The sequence below is a fragment of the Styela clava genome, chromosome 10, assembly GCF_964204865.1.
Source record: "Styela clava chromosome 10, kaStyClav1.hap1.2, whole genome shotgun sequence".
Lineage (NCBI taxonomy): Eukaryota > Metazoa > Chordata > Ascidiacea > Stolidobranchia > Styelidae > Styela > Styela clava.
The window spans coordinates 6,216,638-6,236,066 of record NC_135259.1 but is presented as its reverse complement, the minus strand read 5'-3'; the positions used below and the strand labels follow the sequence as shown (position 1 = coordinate 6,236,066).

The window sequence follows — 19,429 nt, the reverse complement described above, 5'->3', positions numbered from 1 at the left end:
CATTGTATAGGCAAGTGAAGCGATGACCTGTGATGAAAATTTTTAAGAAAAATATATACAGTAATGCAATTTGAGATAAACCTCTAATGACGTTTGGTTATCGAGACTCTATATTTATATTTTAACAATGCCCTCAGGCAGTAATATAATGAACTATCCCTTGAACGACATTGGTCGGTAACTACACTTCACTGTTTCAACGATCACATAATTAGAGTTTAAAGAGAATAGTGAAGGATAAGTCAATTTCTATGATGTTTGGAAATATCTTTAAACTACTGTATAGTAATTGGTTAAAACAGGAAATAATACTACACAAAATGAAGCCTGCAAAACATCGTTTAAAAAATATGACATGGATCATGATTTTCCTATTGAAGAGTCATACTAAATGATTCCCTTCGTTAGGAGTCAGACAAATGTTGTGTCTGCACTCTGCACTGAGTATTCAATAACAGACCAAAGTAGATTACGAATCAGTGATCCTAATGAAAACACTAGAGTTCAGGTTGCTTTGCAAATATACACATTTCAGAACATGGTTCTCAATTTTATTTTTTTTTCAAAATATTCAAATTTAAAAAAAAAAATTTTATGAAATCTCGCACCCCAGGAATTATGCTCAAATACTAGAAGTTATATTATGGTCGCAAAATTAAAGTACTAATACAGAGCACTCGTTTTAACATAACATTTTCTCATCAAAATTGCTCTGAAGTTGCACTAATGTGAAAGCTGCGTTTGTTTGCCATCAGTGAGTTTTTAAAATCGTACCGTGGCTTTACTTAATTAAATATAGCAAAATAGATGCTGCCAAGTTTTTACACCAGGATGCATCCAACATATACAATTATTAATGAGCAACAGTTCAGTATTAAATACAATATGAACAATAATATTTGATTGAAATTGAATACAACCACTTTAATGTTACAAGCGATCAATGATTATTTTCGGGCGACTCAACTTCAGGTCAGGACCAATACTTCGGCAAACACTGTTCTAGAATAATTTTGTTTATAATAAACTACCGGTAGTTAGTTTCTGAATCCCAAAATAACGAATTATACAATGCAATTACTAAAATCAATAGTACATAACAATACCTTGTTTATACTTGTCTGCGGCAATTGAACCGTGGCACTCAAATGAAACCCAATTTGCATAATATCAACAATACAATTATTCCGCACCAAATGTTCTCCTTTCTGAAATTCGTCTGCATTTCCGTTAGCCAAACAGGAATACAATCTGAGGCGAATATTTAAAATGGATATAACGATTTGTTTTGAATAATGAAGAACATAAATAGAACTAGACAATATTGAGGATAAAAAAAATTTATATATGAGATTTATGAATAAACTGAAATCCATTTTTTGCAACCAAATATGGTTTTGACCAAGTAGTAGTAAAAGCCCTCCCAATTATCAATAAAAATAATGAATGTTTATTCAATTTGATATTCATTGTTTCTCATGACAAGAAGAGCATGTATAACTATTTAATATTAGCTTTGAAGCAACAAACGTTTTTCACATATAAATAAACATCTTCAAACGGTGACTTTTTTATGAAGGCATAACAGTATGAATGGTCGAAGAATTTTGTTGAAATGAAATTTAAAATTATTGATATTCATAGAGACATTATCTTCTGAATACAGATTTTCTGTCTTTTTATTAAACATAATTTTCCATGATCACAATTTCATTGTGTTATCCTATGAACATTCCCATATCCCAAATACTTTAGTGTATTTTATAAATATGTATAATGATGCTGAAAAATAGTTCATGATATTTTATGATTCAAAAAAGTGTATGAAAAAACATATTTACATAAAATATTTCTCAAATTTTCTGTGAAAATAATTTAATTCATCAATAATATTGCCCTGTTTTGAATATCATGCAAAACAACAATGGTCCCATGTATGGAAACTACTCATTACTACATTTTGTGACTCATTTCCATTATATTGTCGAAGTTTGAGACTCTTTTGTCTTGAGATGAGAAAATTTTTACCTCACCATGACTCATATCAGATTGAGTTACAGTAAAGGCAGAGGAGTATTTTGATAATATTTATTCATGTAAAAAAAACATTTCATAAATAGCTTATCCCTTTTATGGACCACGACCATGAATTACATGTGTCAATCAAAAACTGAATTACTTTCAAATATTACATATGGATTTTACTGTATTTTTCACTTATTTCACTCCAAAACCCCTTTTGTTTGTTTAATTTTTGAATATGTTCCGTTGGGATACAAAAATGAATAGATCGTGTATAACAGTGTTTCAAGTGGTTATAATTATTTTGACATTTCCTAACAACATATACAATAAACTGCCAACAGACTTTACCCCAGCAATAAATGAATGATGAAACTGAAGCAATTTCAAATTGCTGCAAACTCTCAAATAGGTTCTCCGCTTCAGTAATTAAACAAGTTTTTGAAACAACCACAACAAGTCTTCAATAACAGAATATGAATAAAGTTACTTCATAGCAAACCCAATTCATGGATTCGAAATATTCACTATAAAGTGATTGAAATATTTTATGATTCAACACATCACGAAAATTTGTATCAATTGAATTAATATAATCTATATATAAATGTAATAAAATTATTATGGTATGCTGCAACAAATATCACATTATTAGATACCTCCCATTTTAATATGTATCTCATTAGAAAGATATTCCAATATAACTAAAATTAATTTAACGAATTTGAATTTTTAAATATCAAGGAGTAGCTGTAATCAGTAACCAGCTATACATATAAGGAAGTATTTTGATAGTAACTCACTCCCCCTCCGTTAGATTCCAATACATTTCTAAAATTTGGTATTTTTACAGGTGATAAATTATCCACAATTGTGGGTATTTATTGAAAAAGTTGTAAAAGTTTCAATTATCTGTACTCTAAAATACTGTTTCCATAATACCTATGATAATGATACTTCAATACTAACCTAAATTGTCTATAAACAGCCCACAGGATATAGGTACATTGATTAATCTCAAATCTTAAAATCATCAGAAAAATATGTAACAGCTGTGTAACATTAAATATGTAACTAAATATGTAACATTATCTTAGTTACATTAAAAAAAAACTTATATTACTTTAAATAAAATTCAAACCAAAAGATAATATGCCTAAATGTCTTGGTCAAATCTATAAATGAAAATCTTACAACTGTAAGTATATGAGGGAAATTCATTTTATTTGAATATGTGTGATTTAACACAACCATGATTTATAATTTCAATATCACATTAAGTTTGGCATCAGTCTTTACACTTTTGCAAAATAATATAAGTTGGGCCACAGATGGGAGAAAATGTTGTTCTTGGATAAAAATCTAGCGTAGAGCACTCATTACCAAATAAGTTTAAAATAATAAGTCACTTGAGGAAAAATATTGGTTTCCCCTATCATGGGTATTACTATAAAATAAACTTAACATTTCCAGGCATCCAAAGAAGAATGAGTAATATCAAATCACAAAGATGACTCACAACATTTGAGTCAGTTAAAAATAAACAACGATATCAGTGTGAGAAAGCACAGCAGGCACCATATTGGTGTACACAAAATGGATGTCTGAAAAGGGATTATTTCAATTATCTGTTTAAAATAAATTCACCATCTGAGAATATGTTTTGTTTAATTTTACATTAGTTTCTAGTACATAACAAGTGAAGTTCTGGTAATAGTGAACAAATGATAAGCTAATCAGTGTTTTGGTCATGTTATTCACAAGCAATTTGTACAAGGGTGTATTCATTGAACAGTAATATATTCAATGCCAAGATGGACAACAATCTGTAAATAATTAATATCCACAAACTTCACTCAAAGAGAAATAGTCAAAAAACATGTGCAGTTGAAGATGAGTCATTGCACAGAGAACATGCTCATTGTATGAATAATAATTTCTTCTCTCGTTTCCACAAAAGGTCTTTGGTCAATGACATGAACTGCTTTTTAGGCCTCGGATAAATCGATATTTACTAACGCGCAATTCTACACTATAAATCTGACATGGGCAAATTACGACCCAAGGGCCAAATCCAGCATGTTGGGTACCGTAATTCAATCTGGCCCGCCTGATGATGCCACAATCGAACTAAAACTAAATTTTGATGTCTTAGTTAAAAATAGTTCAAGGAATCTGTTGAGATTGTAATTGAGTTTAATTTTGGCATGAGGCTTATTGTTTTCGACTTTAGCTTTTGTAACACTGTAAATATTCTATTCAATTCAAGAGTCTTGCTGTTCATAAAATGTAACTCTTTAATTAGGTCACACTTATAATGCCCGCCAGTCTAGGTGGGTAAAATTTTTGGCCCCTGGTTCAAAAACCTTGCCCACCCCTGCTATAAATCTATCTCAGTCCTCAGTAGCTCTTGCCATTCTTGTGGTTGCCTGTAACTTTGCTCAGGGATCAATCTCCTTGTGACTATGCATGAACTCGTTTGGAGCAAATTTTCTCAAAATAAAACAACCAGCCAATAGTTGTTATCAAATTTCAACCTATACAGAGCCTCTGAAGTGGCAGTGATTGTTCACAACTCTTTTAACCTAGTTATTTAAAGGTAGCACCTCGCCTTGATGGGGTTGTATATAAAAATAGTGGTCATATAAAAATAAAATGTCACAAAACACAAGTTAATACCTTGCCTTGACTAATTGATTTCAAAAAAGTATGTGGGTAATGGCAATAAACAATATCATGTAACGTTTTTTCATAAAGTACAAATTATTTATAAGGAAATGCCAATATTTAAACATCACAACTCATAGGATGACGAAAAATACAGACCTGATGTCTTCTTCACTTTCTGGAAAACTCCAAAATGCAATTCTTAGTTGTAAATTTTCTGGTATTGGTACAGGATATTTCTCCACTTGTTCAAAAGGAAGAAGCAAGGCAACTGTTTGAGCAGATAACTCGATCAAAGACTGAACTTCACCTGAAATAAGTTAAATTAATTAAAAATCAAATTAAAGAGTTGATACTAAAATACAAACATTATTTTTAGGATATATTTCTGCATTGATTTTATTTTATTAAAACTATGCATAAAAGGGTGCTTGTTTTGAGCTACACATTCGACAGTCATTATCGCTGCTTCAAAAACTGAGCTTGGACAAATTCATATTTTTTACAAGAAATTACAAATATAACAAAAGATATTTCTTGGTAAAAATTGGCATGTAGAATGAATTCCCTGCCAAATGGCTCAATTTCAATATTTCGTATAACAAAAATAGAAAAACAATTAGTGGACAATAATCTAAGATAAAAATTCTTGACAGCTATAATGAAGGAATGAAAGAGGCAAATATTATTGAAATTGAGGGTAAAGAAAAATTAGTGTAATAAGCAATATACCTTTTTTACATTGTGATCTCAGAGAACTAAGAGTTTTCTCATTCCCTGAAATTCCTGAGTTCCCACTTATAGAAAGTTGAGTTTGCCATCCTCTCCAGTTTTTACACAAACTTTCTGGCTCACTCATCCATGAACACATTGAATCTTCCTCGAATCGATCGCTGTCATCGAAAGACATTCCCTCTTCAGGGGCAGCTGGAAAAATAAAATATGCTTAAAACTACTGTCGTACATTAGAAGAAGATATGTAGCCCAACACAGAAGCACAAAATGTTATGATTGTAATGGAGTAATACGTATTTTCTATGAATTTGAGTCTTTCACTAATCTACTTGTGTGTGGATCACACTCATATACCATTGGTCTTAAACATTGCTGAATTATCATATGTAATGATAAGATATAATTTTTATCCACAAGGAGTAGAAAGTCGGTTACCCATCCATGTCGAGTATGGGATTAGTCAGCCAGTTATTCGTTTCAGATACATGGACTTGATGGTGGGGGAAGTCGTACCCGATCAGCAGTTATGTGAGAAGTCACAGCAATCCTCTTGCACATTATTATCACCACACTGGATTCGAACCTGCGAACCCATTCAAGGCAATCGGAGATATAATGGCAAGAGAATTCCCTACGCTCAGATCTGCAGATGCTTAGCATGATGTGCCTCCCGCCGCACTACAAGTATATTTATCAGAAATTCCATATGTCAATTCTTAATATTAATTCTTTCATGTTGAATTCTATTATATTGTTTGAACCTACCTTCCCATTCAGCTACAACATCAGCCATCACAGGCTTTTTCTAATTACTTGCTTGTTGGTAACAATTTCTATATCAATGTGATCCTGCCAGAAAACTTTAAAAATAAAAGACTTTTCATAATGTTAATATTGAGAGTACCAGTTTGAAAAATCAAGCCTATTTCAGAATTAGTACCGAAACTAATATCACAGTATTAAAATGGTACCGGTACCGCACTGCTGTAGGTCAGTAGATACCCTTTTATGAAATGTTCATTAGTCTTCCAGTATTGACTGACCGTGGATATACCGTAACTTATCCAGTTATCTGTAGACTATATTGTAATATTATCTTAAGTAAATTTAGATTAGACTAACGATAGCTACCGGTACTTCAGTACTTGTGAAAATATAATTGAAAGGACAATGATTTAAACTTAAACTGCAAAACCAGGCTTAATTCTGTAATTGCGCAACGCCTTTTTGAATATTGTTCATTTTTAACTTTATTCAAACAATGCCCTGTGTCTGTGCTGATAGCTGAATAGTGAAATCCCACTGACAAATTAGGCTGGATACTGGTACATAGTCTACTGATGTACGGTACTGTCAGACTAGTATCGGTACAGCAAGCGGTCAGACGTCAGGAGTCAGGACGGTGACTGCAGACCTGAGTGACCCCATGGATACCCGGTAACAGTCGTTTGCAGTCAATTTAAAATCAGAACAATAAACACTAAACTGACGTAGTCACAATTCCAACAAAAATATGCAACTTGAAGGCCTACATCTCTTATAAATCATTGTCAATTCGCTGACGCTATAACAAAAACAGCCCTCACCGGTTGGCATTTGCTCGCTTTGTCTGCATATATATGCAAGGTGATGACGAAGGCAGAAAAAAGCAACGCACTTTTTGTTGTTTATGTTGTGCTTGCCTGCCATATAGCGGAATACAGAGGATGATTGTAAAATCAGTTAAACAGACCCCCATAACTTTCGATGAACAGTAGTGGCGATATTCCCCAGATAATTTTTTGAATCCATAATGAACTTCATTGATTTCTTCACACTGTTAAAAGTACCTATCTCAAACCTTCATACGACCTTCAAGTAGTTTCCATTTGTTTTATCAGCTTGTAATATTGGAGTGCCCACTCGTTTTTTTTTCATTTTTAATACCATTTTTTTTATTAATTTTTTGCTACTACATACTGAAACCGTCATATATGCTCTCATATATACCAATGAATTGGGAGCCTCGATGAATTAAATCGGTTTTGTTGAATGACTAGGAGCAAACAATAGGTTCAATCGTAGTAATATATATTTTCGGTTCAATCAACGAGCATGTATAGAATCAATTGATACCTTTAGGCTATATAGTCATTATTTTTACTTTCTACTTTTATTCCCATGTTGTTTGCCTATGCTGTTTGCGGAAGAAGAAATATATCTCCAAGGTGCACGAGTTAATACAAAATATCTATTTAAATTTATCATTTATACAGACTTCAATGTGTCATTAAAACACTAATATTTCAGCTCTTCCAGCAACAATATTTTTCATTTTTATTGAGTACCTCAAGGAGATGTAATATCAATCAGGTGTACATGCTTCGATGTCTGATTAGAAAGGGACAATTCTGTCATTCATTGTTTAAATATGCTCCTACTTAGATTTAAACGATGCTGGTGTCATTCGATTTTCTTTATCATCATTTGGATGGGATGGATGTTTTAGTGAACACCAAATGCAAAGGTGTCATACATATTAAAGTGTTTGGGAGTGCTCGGGGTGAACATGATTACGCGCATGTGTCACGAATATTTTGTAATGGTATCAGATGCTTCTTGACAGATGTTAATTCACAGAATTTGGTAAGATATCAACTAACAATATGATAACTGATTTGAAAAAAATGTAGAAGCAATGTGCAGTTTCCTCATTGATAGAATTTGAAGTAAAATGCGCTTGTAGTTTAGATCGAATAAACCTACACTTTATTTGACTGATAACTGTTAGTTTTTAATTTATAGTGCTTTAAAATTTCAAAATGCTGTCATTATGTTCTTAATTTTGTAAAAATATTACTGGTTTAACTTTTTTGGTAAGTAATCTTCAATTTCGAATCTTATTCATATCTACAAGCGAATATGGTTGTTGGTCGCATATGGTCGAGTTGACATCGATGACCATTTGGTAGCATCGCTTCTTCCTGTTCATACCAAAATAATTTTATTTCTGTCATTTTTTCATTGCATTGATGACTGTAATTTCCGGTTGATGAAAATAATAAATCTTTCTCTCTCTTTTTTAAAAACTGCGACCAAGCAGTAATCCACAAACTAAACAAACTTTTACGCCTGGTCTCTAGCAGGGTTGCCATATTGGCTTTTTTAACGCCAAATTTGCCATTTTTGGTTTTTTTCAAACGCGTTTGGCTTCAGAATTTCCGTTTGGCTTTTTGGCGTTTTTTTGGCTTTTTTCAAGTCTATTCTAGTGACTAATATTAAAATCATATGAAATACAATATTTAGTGTGTAACAACTGAACAAAAGCCTATTACCTGTACTTAGCTACTTAACATTAGGATTTCCTGGAGCATCGATTTCCTTGTTTGTTACATTAACTCTTAACCATACCCAATAAGAAATAAGTGCAGTTTCTGCAGCTGCTCAGACAGATGTTCAAGCAGGGTTGTAAACATTGCCTCGTTTTTATAGTTTATAGGTATTTGTCAGTTTACGTTCTGTTTCCAAAAAATAGTTGTGTAATCTAATTTTCATTATGCCTGATATGATTTATGTGAGCTTTCAGCTTTAGTTTAATTCTGCAATTGCAGTAACGATGTGATACACTACGCTAAAATTACTGAAATTAGATATCAGTGGTCCACCTGTCAGCGGCAGGGGGCTAGATAATTTTTCAATAAAATTGATGGTTTATAAATTTTAAAAGTAAAAAAATTTTCAATAGTAAAGTACGATATCGGGAGAACTTTTTTTAAGGTGTAGCACAAGTTTAAGTAGAAACATACCGGTATTGTAGGTATATTACATACTGACAGACTGAAGCGGCACCCTGTATTGTATATATTGAATGGTAAAATAATGCTGCCCGCTTGATATTCATTTTACTTTCTACAGTTCTATAGGAACTTTACTTTCTATTTGTGTGCCTCACTGAATGAACTGATGGCTCTACATCATCATCAGTGTGTTGTCAAGGGCTTAAAATCTGACAAATCATGGGGCTTTTGTACTTAGTAAAATTGTTGGCTTTTTCTGGCTTTTTTATGTCTTGATTTGGCTTTTTTTGATCGCTGGGGTCTGGCAACCCTGGTCTCTAGTCGGAAATTTGCCACCAAGCACTAGGATATAATATTTCAATGCGTGGAATATTTTATTGGAGACATCTCAATGGAAATTTTAACAGTGAAATTGACACATGAGAAAATAGACCTACGTGAATCTTTGTCACGCCCGAATATGGAAAGTGTTTCAGAAACACCAATTCGCGGTCGTTATCTGGTGGATAGGCATATCGTTATATTAGTAGTGAATTAAGGGATGGTTCGCTACCTTGTTGATCCGTCTTGTCGGTTTCCTCTTCTTAAGGAGAGAGAGAAAGTTTATTTCATTTTGTCAAACCAAGAAAACAATATAGGCATACATATATGAATATCAAATAAACAGATCGGTTTTCGGTACATGACTGGGAGGCATTCTATGGGAAATCTTGTCATGTCTTAACTCTTTGCGCCCTGAGCCGCACTATAATGTGGATGGCGAGAAACACCCCCAACCTGAACCCCAGTATATTGCGGGTAAAATATGACGTCATATCTCCGCTTCAACGGGCACGAGGCATACGATCTTGGTATCAATCGTTAGTGTGTTTCGAGCCCGTTATTATGAGCTATCGCTCGAACCATTCGAGCGTATTGGGCGATTTAAAGGGTGTTCCCCTTTTTTGATATTTTTCTGCTTTTTTCTCTGCAGTTGTATGTTTGTTCATTGAAAATTGAAGCTCGTAAACCACCAAAAATAGCTAGGGAACATTCGTTCTTTGTTTTGAGACTTCAGAGTAGACTTTGGACTATTCATTTGTCGTCGACACAGGGAATAGTGTTTATGACTGCGGACGAGAGTCGTCTTTTTATTATTGTTATGCAGTTGATTTCGGTTCTAAAGGGATATTGTTATATAAGACGTATTTGTAAGTTTATTAGGATTCTGGTAGCTATAAATCAGACAAGGTACCGTAATGGAGAGTGAGAGCGATTTTGATGCAAGGTAAGTGCAATACCTGCATGCATTCTTCTGCTATTTTTTAAAAAAATTTTCTTTATATTCTGAGAAAATGATAGTTTGTAAGCTGACTGTGGCAATTGTTTGAGCAAGCCTCATAGCTTGGACTTGTTATTAGTAATAATCCAGTCGTTAATCAACGCAATTTTTCTTTTAGTTCTGGTGACGAGTGGGAAGAGACGAGTGAGTCATCTAGCTCCGATGAAGAGGTTGTCCCAGTCCCGGCTAGGCGCTATGCTGCAAGCACTGAAGATGTACCAGTTGAAGCAGCAGCGTCAACGGGCGGAATGTTCGGAGCTTCGAGCCCTCGGCGATCACGAGTTTGCAGGGTGTGTTCTGAACCGGACAAAAAAGAAAGAGAAAGAGAAGGCAGTAGCAGAAAATTGAAACAAAAAAGGTCTTCATATTGGTGTGAGAAATGCCAGGTAACACTTTGTGTTACCCCGTGTTTCGAGAAGTTTCACACCCTCCCAAACTATTGGGAATAGGAATCAAAACTTATGTGCAATATTGTGATGTTGACTTTATCAGAGACTGTGATTTTAGTTGACTTTGCCAGAGACTGTGATTTTTGTTGACTTTGTCAGAGACTGATTTTTCTTTTTACGTGCACCAAGGTGTTTTATGTACATACTGTGTAATTCTTCATTTTCGCTATTATTATTTCGTATGCACACTTTCTTTTCACATTGTTTTTCACCACTGTTATTCACATTCTTTCAAAACTGACTGAATTTAATTTTTTTGTGTCATTTTTTACTCGTATGTAAATATAAATATCTGATTTTTCGGAAACAAAATTTTCAATTTTTTCGAAAATTTCTGCCATTTACCTGAAATTCATCAGCCTACCATGACAATTTCATGTCAGTTAGAGAAAAACTGCAAATTTTCCCAATAAGGTTACACCTCTACCCTTCTTGTGATTAAGTTTGATATGTGTAGTGTTTATAGTTTGTGTGTGAGTATTTTGTCTTTGAAAGTGGTCATTTTAGTCATATTTCGGACGAAATTTGAGAGCCGTAAAAAGTGTGTCAAAGCTGAGCCATGCCACTGGCTTGCTGTTAGAACAGGTGTGAAAAACTTAGTTTCCTGGTGCTGTGCTTGGAGTTGCCTTTCAAAAAAACCAAGAACTGTAGGGATTGGGCCTATGGTTAGCTTTTGACAATTTTTTAAAGTTTGTGAATTTTGTTCGAAAACGCCAGGAATATAGTGTTTTTTCGATATCGCGGTCCAGGGCAGAAAGAGTTATTAATCGAAAACAGTCTTTTAACACGTTCAATGTAGAGTGTGAAAGTCCATCCTGAGGAAATACCAGGCCTACTCATGACACTGGCACATAAATAACACGAACCGAAAGAACATCATTTGATATATTCTATTGTAGGCGTTGCAATGACGTACGTGTTCTTCATTTTGCGACAATTGAGTCAACTATGGATATTTTTTTAACAGTACGGCCTATATCCTCGTTCAGTTGCAGCTCTTACTATTCAAATATATTTAATGCTTTCCATAAAATTACAACCAATAAAAAAATATCAAAGAAGGATACTAAAAATGATGGCAGCTCATCTGTTGACTCAATGGGAGTGTAAGACTGGATTTTTAATCGACTTAGGACGGTTTATCATACTATTTCTTATATGCATAATGAACTAAATGTTTCTTGTTTTAATATAGCAACAAAAATCTATAATAAAACGAAAAACTAAGAAAATATGCACAAACATTTCGTCCATTCCACTCACTTCGTTGATCGAAGACATAATATAATGGTTTCATCCCAAATCAGAAATATAATCTCAAGTGAAGAACTAACTAATGACGTAAATAGAAAATTCGACGGTGCCATATAAAAATTCCTCGGAAACAGGGCAGTTTGTTATTAATCCAACTTTCCAAAGGAATATCACTGGAATCTAGAGTCTAGTTGTTGCTCCTTGTTGTGAAAAATATCTCTCATTTCGGTTGTTTCTAATAATCGTTCATCGTCATGAATCGCGTTATGATGTCACATTATTCATAATACGCAATATCCGGTAAATAATCCACGCAACCTGTTCTCTATAAGGCAACGTAACAATAATCGATGGTACTTCCTCCTAAAATATGGCTAATTTTGATCAGTAATTTCCTCAACTGCGCCTCAACAATAGGCGAAAGAAACAAGATAGGTCTTTCTAATTCTAGAGATGAAACAGATACAATAATGTTTCAAGTTTTTTCATTGAGCATGTTTCGGTTTGATAAATTTCGGCAGTGAAACTTCAATCTAGAATGATACAATTTAGTGCCCATAAACGTTTAAGAATTTGGAAAAATACCAAATAGTACAAACTATACCACATTTGTTAAAACATATTTACAACGGCAAGCACATACATTTTTATCAAATTATGACAAATCGGGTATCGCATGTGAAGATGAGGTTATTTGAAAGGCCAAAAGTGATTCAAATATGTGACAGCTCATCTACTATGATAAATGAATGAAATACGTTACCGTGTCAAATAATGACACTGATACAAAAATGAGCTTAACATACACATGAGGTCAAAATACAATGCTAAATTACCTAAATATAACATTTAACAAATGTTATCATTATCTTAGAACATAGGCCAGATTTTAATTTCATTATTATAAAATTACCACATAAGGTTGTTTCATTAAATACCCAATATTTTACATATAAATACTTCGGACAAGATCAATTGTGTACTGTATATCAAAATCAAAAGATAATGGAAATTAGAACTTAAACGCAAAACCTTTGTATTCTGTAGTCATAGTATGATATTTCCACAAAGCCACTATTGTACAAAAATTTCTATACAAGACTTTTTTTTTTGTATTTTAGTAGAGACAGTTAAGTCAATACAAAGAACAAAACTGACAACAATGAGTATTTTCTTTGTTCATATTCCAAAGTTCGAACATACTTTAAGGAACCACAAGTCAATATATATGGTGTTGAGTGAATGTTAAAATGAGTTTTTTGCGAAATTTTCACAACAGCGAGTTAGTATAATATACTAATGTTGTATACTGTACTGTATAGGATAACAGAAACAAACAATAAAAAACAGAAAAATAATGAAACCGCCTACCACATATGACATTGACTAAAATACTGACAAAATATAGATTTTATATTACAATAAAAACATACATTTAAAAATAACAAAAAATATTTTTTCACAGCATGCTAATATAAAATTTATAATTTTTTTTTTGTATTCACCGTCAAAATTTTGTACAAGCTCTTAGAGATCAAATATCTTTATGATACAAATGAAATCGACATTAAAAATTTGTGCAAGGCAAGCTAAATGAAATATTCCAATTATATTGGTTAACTTTTCATCGCAAAATTAAAGCCAATTTATACAGCAAGTTAAAATATTTGAAAGCAAGAAATAAGCATATCAGAGGCCACCGATAAACAACAGTCATTTATGGTAAATAGAAACCAATATTCACAAAATGATAGAGCATAATTAATTTTGAAATGATCAGGGCACATGACAATCCATTCACTATGACAATTTTCTTACACTGGCAGCTGTAATTGCCTTGATAAAGACCAAAGTCCAAACATGAATACAAATTTTTGTAAAGTCTTTTTAGCATACAATTTGCCAACCTTGACAAAACATTGCATTATCTTCATCACTAATACAGCTCGTGCCAGCTTGGAATTTGTTTAATAGAAGCAGATAAATTTTTACAATAATTAAAAGCGGTGTTAATTTTTTAAATATTTTTTTCTCTTCAAAAAATAATGTTATCTATGATACATAACATATAATAAGTGCAGTATAATGCTACCTTCAAAATAATAAATTAATGGTGAGTAATGAATAATAGAAATATAATACATAGATAGACAAATTAGAACACCAAACACATAAAAATACCTGAATTTTTAATTACCATTCCTATTAACTATCAAACCTGGTCAAATGTAAAACCATGAAAATCGATTAAAATAAACTTATATATGTGTGATAGGCTTGACCAAGTTTGATGGTTGTTATATTTTAATCTTGATCAAAAAATTAAGAATTAATATTTCCTGGGTTGGTGAACAATTTGTCTCATCTTTTGATAAACCTTGTTGCTGCGTTGACACAGGACTTGGTTTGCTCTTTTCATTTGATTAGGACGATGCTGGCTAAAGTTAGATGCATTGGTGCGTTGTCTCTTGCTGGTTTTGGTACACCTGAATGGAAGAAGTATAAGTAGGGCATAATCACAAGTTTAAAAGGGAGATATTGCGAACCATTCTAATCCTTCTTATACAATAAAACTTAATCAATATGACTGGCGCTTGCCAAACATATGTACTGCAAGACTATCAGTATTGATCTTACAAATTTATTGATTTATAGCATAGTAAATTTTAGAATGTATTTTATACCCGTCTGAATCATCATAGATATAATATAAATATAGAGCTTTTCAATACAATATGCATAGCTCTGTCACAAGCAGGAAGTGCTATTGAAAAGAGTTATAAATTTCTATATTCAAAAAATACTGACAACAAATAATAAGCATTATGCTATTCAACATTTATGTCTTTACATTTCTATCCTTGATCCAATTCATATTCTAAAGACAATTTATACCTCATCCTCTTTCTTGAATCTTGAATGACTGCAGCCACTGAAGGTCTTACTGGTACTTCAACTACATCAACATCTGGTTCTTCCTCAATCATAGAACTGCTGAGACTCTCTAGAGGCGAAGGTGATGGTACACGATGAAATTCTTCTGCCACTGTAAAAAAAATTCAATAGCATGTCCCAAAAAACTGAAAATTTTGATAGGCAAATGCATTAGTGTAATCAGTACAAAGGAACCTAACCTATATATGAAAAAATTTGAAAAGCCATCTATAAAAATAAATGCTATAAACGGATATATCAATACAATACCTAACCCTTGCATAAATCTAAATGCTTGATTAGAGTCAGAAAAATGACTAAAGAAATTTCCATGTTTTACCCAATACACTTCTTATATGCTTCAACTGTTCAACATGTCATATTTTAATTAATATCATGTAGTCATGATTTTGTTGAAAATAATTATGAATACAAAAAAATTTCACAAGTATAGTAACTTTTTATAGTAACTGAAAGCAGAACTGGGGTGGAATAATGAATATCTTTTGCGCTAAATAGCTTATTTACCAACATGTACATAAACATGATGATTACAAAAATAGACTCAGGTCACCTAGCGCTACAGCACTAAGACTGTAAAAGCACAAGCATAAGACTGTAAGGTTTATGAATTCATGTACATGTCAATACAGCAATAATGAAAAAAAAAAAATTTAAACCCACTACTATAATATATAATAGTAGTATATTACAATACGGAAGTACCGTAATAAGTCATTACCGGTACCAGTAAGTCAAAGAATTATCAACATTCACATTCACTGATTCAGCAATTACTAAGATCAGCTTACCATGTTTATTGCCATCTTTCACTTCAACTAATGTCCATTCACCTTCCTCCGTTTCGCCGAACGAGCAATTTACCCCATCATTCGGTTCGCTTACATCGGTTGTTCCAACTTCTGTGCCATATCCGATGTATTGAGCTAGTAAGTTGAACATCGTTTGATCGTGCAGGCTTCCGCTTGTCCGTCAAGGGCAATCTCTTAAAATTATGATTCACGCAGTTCTATGCAGCCACTACTTAAACTGCGTTTTTGACGCTTCTTTTATATATAGATGACCCCAGAATTGGACTATTAACAGATGTAAGCAAACGTAACTAACGTGATAGCAGTTATGAACAACGCGACCTTCAGTCGTTGCAATCGTCCTGTGTCGACTGTTGTTGGGCGATGCCGAAGTCCTTTGTTTACGTCGTACGCGTCCTTTCTTTGTTTATGCGCAACAGCTGATTAGTCACGTGACGTCAGTTCTAGCGGAACGGAATGTGTTTGAGAATATTACGCCAGAGATAGCATAGCACCGTAAATATATACTAATACGCAACGACTAACATCTAATAAGATAGAACACATTAAAAATCCACGTAAATTATGCAAGAGTATGCAACTAGTTAAAGATGATTGCCACACATTTGCTGTCCATATCCCAAACGTATTCTGACTGACTGTTGACTACTTTTTGCGCAAATTTTCGGCCATCTGTCGTTATAAACGCGTTTAGGTATTGTCTTACATTAATTTAGATTAATGTTGACTGGGAGAACAACTCAGAAGTTAATCAGCTGGGATGTTAGCAGTGACGAGATAGGATGCCATGCGCCATAATATGAGAAAAAATAAGGTAAAATACCCGTACAAACACACGATTATATCTTTGGATATATATGTACAACAACGTATCACAAATGTAGATTGTAACCCGCAAAACTGACGAATTGTTTTTAAATTAAACAATAACAGATAGTACGATCGTGATTGAAATTCAACAGTTGTAGCCTAAGTCAGTGGTCGGCAACCAACGGGCCGCGGCCCATCGCCGGTCCGCGGAAAGGTTACTGCCGGTCCGCAGAGATGTGACACAAAAACGGACATGGCCGTAATAAAACCTCTACAATCTGACCACAAACACGACGATTACAAAACAGCACCCAACAGTAAACCAGACCAATGACATTAAACATGACATTAATGTCATTGACCAGATAAACACAACGCCAGCGGTCGGCAAACTGCGGGCCAAATACGGCCCGCGAGCTAATTTGTCGCGGCCCTCGAACGACCCGACATTTATTACATAAAACTAAATTGATCCTAAATTTATTATTGTCTCTACACAAATTTATGTGTTGACAAGTGCTGCTGTACGCCGCTTGTTATGTAACAAGTAGCGTCAGTTGAATGTCGTTCGAGTTAATTTCGATTTTTAAAATTTAAAAATGTCTGGGAAACGGAGCGACGAGGTCGAGCATTCCAAAGTGCCTAAACGGGAAAATATTTTTCTTTCTTGCGCATTTCGAAATCGGTTTGCTTGATATGCCCAGTCAACATCGCAGTTATTAAGGATTCCAATGTTAAACTCGTTACGAAACGAGTCGTCGAAAATTTGACCCGCGACCCGGAACTGCGACACAGCTCATCTGTGAGACAGTGCAAAACGTGTGATGTTCGGAAGAAGGACAACAATACGAATGCGCCATTATTTGAAGTTAGTGTTAGTGTAGCGCTTGTTTGAAGGCTGAAATATTGCGGCCCGCGTGTTACCGGAAATGTTTATATTTGGCCCGCAAGGATATGAAGTTTGCCGACCACTGCACAACACTATTGAGCAGCATGTCTGACTTCATAAACAATTGCCATGTCAGTATGTCACAATAATGCTGGGTCAATTGTTTTTTCTACGGCCGTATAAGAATGTGCCTCATCAGTCCGAATAAGATCTCCCTAACAAAATGATACAGGCATTGTTAACTTTCCCGAAATCCTGTTAATGTGAGGTCTGGTTTTCAATATTGATAACTACAAAAACGAAATATCGAAGTAGGCTGGTTGTAAGAAACACGTATCTCGAATATGGGAACAGTTAGTAGCCATCAAACAAATACAGATATCGCATTAAATAGCATCGCCGTCGTTTTTAATATATATTGTCAACATAAATTTCCTAATGCGTATAATTTATCGCATAGGCTTAGTTCGTTAAGGGTATTCCGCCAGAAGTTTGGTCAGGCTTTACCGGTACGTCACTTGAAAAAGGTTGCCGACCACTGGCCTAAGTGATCAAAACTAATTGTTATAGGTAGTTCTAGAACTAGACCAATATACCAAAATTTTGTGCAAATCGTAGAAGAATTTAAATTATACGACAGAGTTGCATTTAACCCAAATGACTATTTCCGATGAAATCGCACTAATTCAAAAAAATTATAGCGAGATTTTAAGTTGAAAAAAAACGCCTGCAGAATGCAAAACAACAAGTGGCACACAACCCTAACACGTGATTCGATATTTTGAAAAATAATTTCATTCATGCTTCCAGTACCGGGAACATCAACGTATATAAAGCATGACACAGTGGCTGAAGTTGAAGAGCCAGAACAAATAGTTTCTTTTGATTTTTCTCCACATTTAAAGTTTAGCAGTTAATTGCTTCAAAACTTTATTAAAAACTTATATAAGCTACTACTACAATAAAAATGGATAAAGTGTTAATAAATAGTTAACTATACAGAAATCGGTGAATGTATTATAAAATCTATGTGTCATCTGCATATGTCACTGTATCGGTTTAGTAGTTGGCATACTATATAATTATTAATTTATATATATTAATGGTTAAGTGAGATAATAATACATTCGCACGTAAAGCCATAGTCTTTTCACCATTTGATTCATTTATTATCAAAAAATTACTAATGCATTCGAGTACTTAAAGTACAATAGAGTTGTTTTCTCTTCATTCATTCATACTGTGAGTGTATGCGACGTGTGGTTATTCGGTTACATACGCTGGAGTCGAGTGGTAGATGCGGTCCTGACAACCTAGCAAGTTAAAAATAGCACGTTTTAAGCTGCCAGTTATGATGCTTGATTATCTTTAAAATTGAATCCAATATGCCAACATCAAATGGCTTGGGAATGATGTAAATGAGACGCCAATCCAAGATTTCGAACGTTTTTTCATCGTTTAACACTCACTGTAAATTTGTTTCATGCTTATATACCCATGATCAGTGGCGTAGCAAGACTCTCGAGCCCCCCCCCCCCCCCCCCCCCCGCTAAAATATTTCGTGGAAATGACCCTAAAAACTCTCGGATATAAGCTAAAACAACGCTATTTTTATTTCGTCAAAAAGCATAACATGTCGCTATTAAATGGCAATGGTAACCTAAAATTTGCCGTTTATCTTGGTTACTTTAAGTTTTTTTATACGTGCTTCCTCTTCCGCCCTTTTTCTGCGTTTCTGT

The 19,429-nt window shown here is 33.8% G+C and overlaps 3 protein-coding genes across 4 annotated transcripts in view; 1 reads left to right on the top strand and 2 right to left on the bottom strand.

Annotated features, from left to right (window-relative positions):
- Positions 1-7,030, bottom strand: part of LOC120337869 (zinc finger SWIM domain-containing protein 8-like) — a 35,264-nt gene extending 28,234 nt beyond the window's left edge. For both annotated transcript variants that reach the window (XM_039405768.2, XM_039405769.2), the window contains exons 1-5: positions 7,011-7,030; positions 6,190-6,284; positions 5,422-5,616; positions 4,849-4,999; positions 1,107-1,251 (exon numbers count right to left, since the gene is read on the bottom strand). In XM_039405768.2, coding sequence (XP_039261702.2) covers positions 1,107-1,251; positions 4,849-4,999; positions 5,422-5,616; positions 6,190-6,217 — 519 coding nt within the window. In that variant the 5' untranslated portion in view covers positions 6,218-6,284; positions 7,011-7,030. The remainder of the gene's footprint in view (positions 1-1,106; positions 1,252-4,848; positions 5,000-5,421; positions 5,617-6,189; positions 6,285-7,010) is intronic.
- Positions 7,031-9,916: 2,886 nt separating this feature from the next.
- Positions 9,917-11,282, top strand: LOC144428121 (uncharacterized). Its single transcript, XM_078116835.1, has 2 exons — positions 9,917-10,467; positions 10,640-11,282. The coding sequence occupies exons 1-2, from the start codon at positions 10,439-10,441 to the stop codon at positions 10,968-10,970; spliced, it is 360 nt and encodes a 119-aa protein (XP_077972961.1). The 5' UTR covers positions 9,917-10,438; the 3' UTR covers positions 10,971-11,282.
- Positions 11,283-12,697: 1,415 nt separating this feature from the next.
- On the bottom strand, positions 12,698-16,362 carry LOC120337515 (uncharacterized). The gene is made up of 3 exons (XM_039405318.2): positions 15,971-16,362; positions 15,120-15,270; positions 12,698-14,710 (listed from the first exon to the last, which is right to left on the bottom strand). The coding sequence occupies exons 1-3, from the start codon at positions 16,119-16,121 to the stop codon at positions 14,554-14,556; spliced, it is 459 nt and encodes a 152-aa protein (XP_039261252.2). The 5' UTR covers positions 16,122-16,362; the 3' UTR covers positions 12,698-14,553.
- Positions 16,363-19,429: the final 3,067 nt, after the last annotated feature.